General features: G+C 40.3%; 1 protein-coding gene across 1 annotated transcript; it reads right to left on the reverse strand.

Annotated features, from left to right (window-relative positions):
* Positions 1-2,731: 2,731 nt before the first annotated feature.
* myoz2a (myozenin 2a) lies at positions 2,732-10,216 on the reverse strand. Its single transcript, XM_085267085.1, has 6 exons — positions 10,047-10,216; positions 9,103-9,186; positions 8,210-8,376; positions 6,008-6,152; positions 3,928-4,111; positions 2,732-3,264 (listed from the first exon to the last, which is right to left on the reverse strand). Exons 2-6 carry the CDS (start codon positions 9,182-9,184, stop codon positions 3,039-3,041), a joined length of 804 nt encoding a protein of 267 aa, XP_085123211.1. The 5' UTR covers positions 9,185-9,186; positions 10,047-10,216; the 3' UTR covers positions 2,732-3,038.
* Between the last annotated feature and the right edge of the window lie 1,001 nt (positions 10,217-11,217).

The raw sequence follows: 11,217 nt of genomic DNA on the forward strand, positions 1-11,217 counted from the left end.
TTGCTGAACCTACATCCAACCTTTTAGTTTGGGACAATCCACTATCCCGGGCAAACTGTAGCTCTAGCCTGTACCTACTGTTCTATTTCATGTCAAGGCGAATGTGCCTCAGGGGAGACCGGTTGCAGTTTGACACAAATAATCGAATCGTCTGGCTTCCCCAACCCCCAGCTAGGGTCTCTGCCAATAATATTTCCAGTGCTGCATTTTGATAATGGCTACATTCAAAGTTCAAAGTGAGTTTGTGCCTGGTGCTGATAAACACTGCTCGATATCCGCTGTGGTACTTGGCTGGGCTATTGGAAGTGTTGGATGCTAGGCGGTGTGCTGTACAAACAGTTTTCCTGAAGAGACTGGTTAGAGGAATTCAGGAGGACAAAAAAAGGGAGTGGTAGCCGAAGCTGCACATACCAAAGGCTCTCCAACAGCGACAAGGAACGCCTACACTGGCCTGAGTCACATGGCTGCAAAATATCTGACAGGCATTTCTTATTTCATTTTTGGCAGCAGGAACAGAACCACTTTAACAGAAATCAGCAGCTAAGTATGCAGCAGTGTTGCAAATAGTCAAGGTTTCATTATATAGCAAAGCAAGTTATCTTTATCAAAGGATGATTTGCCTTGATAAACTTAACTGAAAGCTAATTCAAGGCAATCAACTTACCTGAAATCAAAATGACACCTTGTCACAGTGATTGGCAGTTGTAGCCAACCTACAGCAGATGTGATCTGTCATAACTGAGACCTTTTAGCTGTTAAACCTCCTGACCGTTCAGTATCGTTTAGTATTGTCTGTTTGGTATTTCCCACTCATATTTCCATCAGTTGGGCTTGAGTTGTAAAATATACACACATCACAAGACCAAGAAAAATTACTATTTACTATTTACATAAAAGAATAAGATCTTGAAAAAATAGAAATAAGAAAAAAATAGCGATAATTTCACCAAAGTAAAAAAGGCTATTGAAGTATTAAACACAATAAAGTGCAATGTTACTTTCATTAAACATAGGTTATCAAAGTATGCTGTGTAAGTATGTCAAATATAGAAACTCTGGTTATGTAAATGAAAATTTAAATTAAAAATTTATGTAAATTCAATTCAATTTCTGTAACTTCAAACACAGGTACATCAGAGGCTACTTAAGAGTGAGCTATATCAGATATTATGAAAGAATCATGTTACCTAGCAACCATCTGCCAACAGGCTAAAATGATCATTTTTTTGGCAATTATGCACATATGACAATTTATAAAAGCATCTTATCATTCTTTCACCTAATTTGTATCCATGAAAGTTGAATTTTGCTTGATATAGTTTGGCACATTCACACTGCCTGACAACCACCTAGCAATGTGCTAATATGATCTGCTTTTAGCCTTTATGTGCCTACAGTTCGATATGAAAGCGTCCTTTCATTTTAATTTCATGTAAGCAACATCTCATTTATATACCTATTTTTTGCATATAAACAACATCTGTCCTCCATAGAGTTTTTTAATCTTATCAATATGTTTCAGTGTATCTCTTTGACATCACCAAGAATAGAGCATGGCCATGTAATATTCATATCACTGCTAGTACCAGGTTGATTTGATTTGTGTAATTTGGCATACCTTCGCCTTTTCTTCCTGTTTCCATTTGTTAACAATAGCCTCTTGACAGTCACCCTTCCACTGAGCCCATTTCTGATGAGGTGAGGGATCTCTCAGGTCCTATGTCAGGTCTTTGCTGTGTTTTTTAAAGCACATTTCTTTCAGATACTGTTTATCTTCAGTAGATAGCCTTTCAGTTCTGCCAATAGTTCTTTTGTCTTCCATCAAGTTTCCTCAAATTTTTTAAGGACACACTGCACACCATTGACAGCTATCTCAGGATTTTGGTCAATAGCTCATCAGGAATCACATTGTTGGTGAAAAAAGTATTTTGTGCCTGCCAAACTGTCAGTCAAACTATCATTTCTTAAATAGATTCAACTAAAGAAATGGGAATCAGCTGTTTGTTTTTGTCACATGCTACTAGTGACAAAGTGCCGAAAGATATAATTTTAAACAGATTAATAGAAACACTTAGTACAAAGTTAGCATGCTAGCTAAAAGTTAGCCTGACAGTATGCTACTATACTAGCTGCTTTAAGCAAAAAAACATTGTATGAAGAGATGGTGCTTGAGTATACATGAACAAAATTCCAATAATTTCTTTAATTTCTATTTCATTTTATTAATTTATCTCTCTGAATAACCATAAGATAACTGCACAATATCTATTCGCCCCAAATGTAACATGTATGGTATCGGGGAATAAATATGGCTGCTTAAGCTTGTTGTAGCTGGGGTGCCTTCCAAAATAGGCTGTTGTGGTAGTAAACAGAAAGACAGCGGCCACAGCTTATCAAACGTCAATCTTTCTTCTGCTTGGCATAGCCAAAAGGTGAGAGACACATCAGTCAAGTCGCTCATATCGCTGAAGCAGATTTGATTTGTCAGGCAGTGTAACCTTGAGGCACGTTACACTGGCTCACATGGATCTCTGGCCTCTCACACACTATGATAACTGAGAAATTTGCATAGGACTATGGCACAAAAATGCACCGTCCTTCACTGGAGCTAGCTCATACCAACCCGTATCGCACACATACATATTGCATTCTGTTCCCTTTCCCAAAACAGAAATGTGCAATTTTTTCCCTTTCTTTTGAAACCAATTAAAAGGAAAATCAAAAATTCTGATTGGATTTTTGATCATTGTACGCCACTTTATTGAGCAAAAATGTGAGATAAAATCTGTTTATGAAAATCAGTATACAACAGTTTTCAGTAGTGTGCCTGTCTAATGTACACAGTGATTTTTTTAAATTATTCCCTGCAGTGCAACAGTTAACATCAGTGGAAAGACCAAAGGGTGCTACATACACGCTAACTTGAACCAGCAACACCCAACAGGATGCTCTGTTCTGACTCCAGCATCACTCCACAAACAACAACCTCAGGTTAAGCAACTAAGTAGACAGCATCTCTGTGTGACTTCAACACGGGTTCAAAGGTCTTCTGACTCAGGGATGAGCGCATTCTCGACAGAAACATTAGGGAGGGGGACTGGACCACCCGTAGACACCCACCCCAGAGCAGCTCTGTTGAAGGAGGGTCGAATTACCGGGGTGTCCCCTTGGAGCTCCGGGAGCTCTGGGAGGATTTCTACCTGAAGGGTCTTGACAGGAGCAGGCCTGGGTGCTTTGCTGAAACCACCGAAAGGGGTTGCCACCCTGGAGATGACAAAGCCACGGTGTTAACAGCAGACAACATGTGCTAATGAGAGAAACTTGAAGTGACATTTGAAGTGATGCAATTAATTAAAGCCAAGCAAAGACATTGACCCGGGGACATTTCTAAGATACAGTTGCTGAGTGTGAGAAACACTGTGCAACGAATGAGGTGAAGGACAGTATTTTCTTTGCTCACTCACCACTTGCATTCATGCTATATTAAAGCAAGAATGTATAATTCATAGAGAGTTAGACTTTTGAATGGATGCGATTTACATTCATAAATAGTAAAACACACCCTCAACAGTTATATATTTAAATGTTTTATTGTTATAACTTCACTTTTAACTCCTAATTTCCATTTGTGTTTCCATTTGTTCACCTGTTTCAGGGATGTCAGACTTATTTTACATCGTGGGCCACATAAGGTCTGCTTTGATTCAAGTTCGTGCAAAGAAGTTTAACTGTGCATTTAATCTCAGGGCTATCTTTTACATGATTAGTTTGATCTAGTATGAATGGCCATGGGTGAGGCCTTTATCAGTAGGAAAATCTGTAAAACGTCATTTAAAACTCCAAAATATATGCCCTCTTTTACATTTGAAAGGATGATTCTGGCCCTCGGGCCTTATATTTGACACATCTGACCTATTTGGGAATTACCTGTTGAAGCTTTTGTACCCTGGCAGGTCTTGTTGAGGTGCCAGCTCTGGCATGCGGGTGATGAGAGTGTCAGCCAAGGCAGGGTCATTGATGATGGCCTGCTCCCAGGGTGAGTGGTAGGACTTTGGCACAGCTGTACTGTTGAACTTCTCCGGAGGGATGTCTTTCAAAGGACCTCCATACCCTGGATAAATTATACAACACTGGCAGTGAAGGCATGTGGGGCTTTTCTGTTTTTCTATGTCAAATAAAGACCAGGTGTTGGCTTTTTCCACACGGTTCGCAAACCAGAACTTTGTGAGAGTCAGTTCAAAAGACTTCTTCAACAGCCACCAGCGAACGTACTGTCCAAAGAAAGCAGATCCTTCACTTTCATCGCAGATCTGAAGAAAACTTGAGTTCAGAAGTGAAAAAACGTTTCCCCTTTCCACCGTCTGTAACTGTTAAACTTTTAACTGATTTTGGTTTGTCTTTTAGTTTGACTGCATGTAAATACAAAAGAACAAAGAGATCAGGTCATTTCAGACTAAAGGAAAGTGACATTTAAAAAAAAATATCTTCATCTGTATTTTGTTACAAATGTGTACCTAATTTAACAGCAGTCTAAGTGTCCTGTCTTTCTTCTTTAGCTCCTTTTTTTCTCATTAAAGTTCACAGCCAAACAGAATAAAGGCACAGCTTCCCCGTGTTTGTGCGTGTGGGTGTGTGGATGCATGCCTGCATGTATGTCTCCCCACATACACTGTGTGTGTTGATGGGAGAGTCCAATCGAAAGTACTATCCTTCAAACCCAGCGCTTCACTCAGGGGGGCTTGCAAGCTTGGCGTTACATAACACGGGCCGCTGTGTCACGTCCTAACCCCTCACAATGAACAATTCCCCCTTCCTGAGTTTATGTTTTGCCCTGAGGAGGAAGCAGGAGAAACCAAACAGACCTGTGGGGAAGTTTACAGATTTTTTTGGTAGGGGGGGAATAATCTATGACAAAACACTGTGTAAAAATGTTTCTGAGGCCATGGGATATTATTCCTGTGGTTGGACGTTTGGCTAAGCTGATACTTTCGTGGGAAAGGATGATTACACCCCAGTTTCATGCAGGGATAAAAGAAGGAACTAAACCAAAAAGGAAATGTGAAAAAAAAAACAGCAGTTGGCTTAATTAGTGTCCAAGTGGCCTGATAACTAAAGGCACGTTTGCTTATTCCTTTTTCCATTGTTGAAAAATGGCACAAAAATAACTTTTTGTGAAGTTTCCGGTGTTTAACTGTTGAAATGGGCTTACTGTATATGACTATTGCCTGGCATGCACTCCTACAGTAAGTGGATGAGTGGGCTATTTTAAACATAATTCCCATTTGATACCTGATGCACTTTGGCTGGATTTCTGCTACAGTTGGACTGACTTCATTCACATACCCTGGGGTCTGTGTCCGGTCCACAAATAGCACCCCACCCTAGTGTCAACACGGTCATCCTTAAATCATGGTTTTGTGTCAGCTGAGCAAAATTAGGACATGAGGGAGGATGTGAGTGCACAGCTGATGGTATCAGCAGCACAAGAGCCAAACAGGAAACGGTTTCCGTGAGTAAAACTCAACGAATTTTAGAATGATGGTAAGAGCTGATTGCAATAAGGACGGTTGAATAAAAGGAGTAGACATGAGAGAAGGGAGTAGGATGAATATATAGAAATAAATAAAGGAGTCAGGCTCAGAGAGGGAGAACAGAAATGTGTAATCATATTTAGCCCGAGGCCAGCAGATTCCAGGCAAAGAAGAAAATTGTTTTCCTGCACGATCAAAGCCTGCTTGAGTACAAACAACGAGAAACAGTTGAATCCATATCAAAACACGGCACATCTAGTACTTTGTGCAGAGCACATGTGCGCAGTCACTCTGCTGGGAGCTGTACTTAGCATTCATCATACAGCAAAAAGACCAAAGTTTAGTACAACACAATTAACGCAAACACGTTAAATGGATAGGAACAGCTGAATATAAGTCAGTAGTATATCACTGCTGTATGATTTTGAGTCCTTGGAAAGTTTTTTCAGTGCACTGTATCACACAGCTTTACCTACCCGGAGCAATGCGGGTGGGATCTGGCACCATTTCCATAGTTGTTGTGTCACATGTCACTTTCGGTGGCTGGTCAACACCTACGTTGTTCTGGCCGCTGTGGCTGTCAGTGGTATTCCCAGTCTCAGTTTGGAAGATGGCAATGCTCTACAAGAAAGATCAAAGAGGTCATTCGGGCCCACAAAAAAGGTTTGAAACCATTTATCAATCAGTTGATTCCTGACAATTCATATCAACGTTTCACACGATTTTTGGAACATTTTCGACAGCATTTGTTTGGTTACTTGGCAACAGGAGAAACAAGCAGCAAACATCTTGCCATCTTTGAGGTTAATATGACATAAAAATGGATAACCATGACATGCATATCAAAGTTTCCTCAGTTTAGAAGTCATAAATCTAAACAGTAAATCAGTTGTATCTTCATTGCAGCGATATCACATGATAAGCACATAACAGATCTTCAATTTTCCACGTTTTCCTTAAACAAAGGAGCATCTGTTTGTCCAGTTGTCTGTCCATTTGCCCTCTACATTCGAAATACTATTCTCTGGACTGAGATGAAATGTACTGCAGCCCCAGCACCCGGCTTTTCATCCCCTCTGAAAGATATTTATGATGATTTACTCGAGGATTTCCTCAGGAAATGTTGACAACTTGAAACAAAATCCTTCTATTGCCCAGAGCAATAAACAAACCGAGATATCTAAGTCCTTCATACATCAAAGATGAGGGGAAAAACTTCTCTTGAGCATAATAGTTATTTTATCTGTGGACTTAAGGGGGGCATTGAAAAGTACACAAGGGAACCACACAACTAAATTAAAGAGGACATAACTACGGATCCTAATTAATTAGATATAACAGAGAGAAACCTGGCTTTACTTGATTTTGCTGTGCGCTGTGAGACATGAACTTCTTTGTGTGACCAGATCAGCGAATGGTACCGCTGAGAAAAGAAAATGCTAACTTGGCGTGTTGCCCATCCATACACAAAGGAACATTAATAAAACCACTTATGACCAACTGCACGACTTGTGCTACAGATACACTGCCCTGTGTTTGTGGCACAAGCAATATAAACACTCGAAGTGCTTATACTTTGTCAGGATGTAAGGTGGAATGTTTTTCATGTTTTGGTGAAAGAAGATGAATTAGGAAAGGGATAATCGGGCATGAAAAATATGCACGCTAGCAATGTGGAATTCTTACGGTACCCTCTTAATCTTTATCCCTACAAATGATCATAAATTTATGTGCATTTCAATGATTAGTTGTGCAGTTTAATGAGATTATCTGCTTATTTGCTGTCTTATCAGGAGTTAGGTGGTTAAAAGATTTAAAGATTGCAACCTTGGGTGCTAAAGAATTGACCGTTAGAGATGCCAAGAACTGCCTCCACAAGTGACTGAATCCCCATAGACTCCAGTAAGTAAATGCTCAGCTTTAGACCAGAGATGAACATGTCTCCAACCTATTACAAAAGACAGCTTGGGTTTGTATCAAAAGTTTAAGTTCTGCATGATTAAAAGCAGTAACTGGTCAGCACCAGGCTGGTAGCCATCTTTAGACTTCATCTTGGTGGCTGAACTGGACCTCAACAGTGTGTTTGTGATCTTTATCCTTTCTGGGGCCTTTTAATTAAAATATCTGACTCACATTATTGTTTAATGTGAGCTACAGTGGCCACATTAATGCTTTAAAGTATCCATTAACAGCTACGTATGGGATTTACATGCTGTTATGTTGCAGTGATCTTAAACTGGTACAGTTCAAACAAAGAAGATATGAAATGTGGATTATAAAGTTGTAGAGGACAGATTTTTTGGGGGGTTTATTGTTGGGTTGGTTGTGTTGGTTAATTTGATTAGTTTGGTTGGTGTTTGGGTTAGTTGGGTTGATTGATTGTTTGTTTGTGTTGCGTTGGGTTGATTAGCTTAGTTGGTTAGATTAGGGTGATTGGTTCGTCTGGTTAGTCAGTTTGTTTGATTTAATTAGTTTTTATCTTTTGAGAGAGTCAAGGTAACTGGCTAGCAAATCTTCCTGATAAGGTAGCCTGCTACTGCCTGCAGCTTTAACTGTAGTTCCTACGCAAACATGAACAAGGACTCGATTTTGGGACCTATTGTTGAAAAAGAAGATTTTTTTTCCCCAATATCTAAAGATTTCTTTAAGATAATAATTTAGACCACAGTTCTTCTTACATTCAGCTGTGTGTTGTTTTGGTTCTGGATGCTCTCAAAAGTGTATTTTTCTGATCGTCTCTGACGCATTTTGAAGAGACGGGAGCCCCGGTTGGAGGCGAAAGACAGCTCCTCCAGCATTATGTCCTTAGGCACACTCATCTTCTTTCCCAGATCCATTTCTATATCTGAACAGAAGGAAACAAAACAAGACACTAAACAACTTGTGTTTATTCAGTGCTTGAATCAGACTTCTGACAAGACAAATGTATTTTCACGATTCCTATACTCCCACCTATGCTGAATCAAATTAAATCCATACAGGAAAAAAAAAACCTCCCTGCACAAAAGAAAAAATCCTGTACATGGCTGCTGACTTAGCATTCCTGCCAGTATGATGAACGAGGAATTATCTTCCCTCGTAATCAGCTCATATTCAGTGCTTGTTTTATGGTTTGCGCCACATGTTGGCTACTGCATGCTGATCATGGAGATGTCATCGGCCTATATTCAAGCGTGAGACACATAATTTGCCAGAATATCTTTCAGCTGTCAGTAGCCTTCAGACCCTCCCCATCCCCAAGGCGCACAGTTGTCCACGCCCTGAAATAGCGTGTTCAAAGGAGAACGACAAAGGATTAGTTACTATGAGCCATAAAAGTAGTCATTTGCTTATTTATAGGATCATAGAGGGGAAGGTTGGCAACTGTTTTGCTAGAAAATGATGGGCTCATGCCTTTTATAAAGTAAATTTTGGAGAATTTGACAGTAAGGCTAACAGATCTGTACTGTAACTTATGGTGTTGTTAACTAATTGTCTTTGTTTACATGTTTAATGAAGAAGGTAAGAACAGAATGTGGGAGGTCAGAGGGATCAGGAAAACATGCAAGTGAAGAGGAAACGATACAGCTACCTTCTTGGGCTTGAACCTCCCTGCAGATTGCTGCTGCCTGCATTTTCCTCTCTCTGGTTGTCATGGTGGAGAACTGTGACATGGCTGCCATTGGGGAGATTGGGGTGAGGCAAAAAGTCACAGGAGACAGTGCACATCAGTACAATCTGTTCAAATGTACAATCAAAGACAAAAGCAAGGCAGCTGCATGTTAGTCATCAAACACCCACAACACGCACAAAATCCCACCGAAGCAGATAGAATTTATCAAGGCAGTGAAAAGGGCAAAGTTAGCACTTCCCTTTAAATAACCTTGGGCTGTTAAACGCCAAGCACATGCTCTGCAGATATGGCAACCAGCAGTGTCAGGGGCGTCTCAGAATCGATATGTTTGAAATTACCCAAGTGGGCTGAAAGGACAGGGATGCAGAGCATGGTGTTGTCACATCGAACATGTGAGACAGCAGATTAGAGAGCAAATCGGAAAGTTTACACCGAGGTGTCGGAGAACACGAGTGTTTTATTAGAATCCAAAATGCTTTTCACAAAGCAAAGAACAATTTCTCAAAGAACCAACGAGCATTTCACAGCAAGTCTTCAAATTACCATCACTTAGAAATCAGTTGATAACAGACAAGGTTGCAAAATGCTTTACCTCCAATATGCTGTTGTGTAGATATATATATATGCTATTTATAGCTTTGTATTTGAGGTACATTCGCTTTAAATAAATCAGGACATATCCCATATATACAATTAAATTAATACAGAAAAAAGACATACATTTTCATGTATGTGTTCATTAAAAAAATAAAAAAATAAATATAAAAGCAAGCTATCACACCAACAGTAAAATACAGAGGGACTGAGTGTAGGTGGCAGAGAGAGTCATGCTTGATTAAAAGTGCAAGTGTCACGTTAGACATGGACAGCACACCTGTGGAGAAGCCCAAGCAATGGCTTACCTGTCCTGAAGGACCCTCAGGGGGTTGTCTCAAGTTGTGCCTGTCTCCTCGGGGAAAGAAAGGTGAGGTCAGACCGGGTAGTGTGACCCGTGTGGGCGCTCACGCTCCCCGTTACTGAGGCTTGTGTTGGGGAGGGCAGCAAGTGGGGGCTGCAGCCTGTGAGTGACTGAATGAGTGGGTGGGTGGGTGGGTGTCAGTTTGTCTGTTGTCATTGGTATTTAGTTCACAAGCAGAGGGCGACTAAATTTAGACCGCTGCCACTACTACTTCACTTGCCCAACACCATCTCCCTTGGCCCGGTGTTATTACAGTAGCTCAGAATGAATCTGTGTTCATTTCAAAACAGGCAAACATTTACCTAGCGGGCACTTTTAGAGTTATTATGTAAAAAAAATGAGAATGAACTTAATGAAAAAAGCAAATAAATAAATAAAAGGCAAACACTTTTATTAGGCATACCTGTTACCCAGTCGGATAACTGCAACTCACTGCATTTAGGCATGTACAGTGCTGTGCAAAAGTCCTAAGCCGCCACTAATTTCTTTATATATTTGGAAAATATAAAGTAGGTGCAGAGATTGAAAATCAGTATTTGGTACGATCGCTTCCATTCTTCAACACAGTCTGAGCTCTCTTAGGCAGCTTTCTCGTCATTTCTTTAAGTAGCCTTCAGATATAGTTCTCCAAGCTTCTTAAAGGACATTCAAAGAAGAAAGCACACACTGCAAGCTCTGCGGAGGCCATTGTGTTTGACTGCGAACCAGTGTGTGTTTTTCTATGCTGATATGCTTTTACAGCACTGGCAGTATTTGGGATCATTATCATGCTGAAAAATGAAGCTGTTACCAATTAGACAGAACCCCCACCATGCCATATAGATGGCCGAAGACACTCAGTGTTGTCCCTCGCTATCCTAACACATCAAAGATGTCTTGAACCACAAATTTCCCACTTGGATTAATCACTCTCTGAGACCTGTTGCAACTGATTTTCAGTCTATTTCTTGTATAATCCGACAGTCTCTCCTCCATGTTTCCCTTTCTTCAGAATGCTTTCTTGACAGCCACCCTTCCACTGAGACCATTTCTGATGAGGCTTCAGTGAACAAAAAGGACTGAAAATGAATGAAAAAGCAGCTAATGTCAAAAGAAAAACTTTGAAAGACCTTCAG

Source organism: Mchenga conophoros, linkage group LG3, assembly GCF_057382185.1.
Source record: "Mchenga conophoros isolate Kocher_MC1m ecotype Shallow Benthic linkage group LG3, M_conophoros_male_GT1.1, whole genome shotgun sequence".
Classification (NCBI taxonomy): Eukaryota; Metazoa; Chordata; class Actinopteri; order Cichliformes; family Cichlidae; genus Mchenga; species Mchenga conophoros.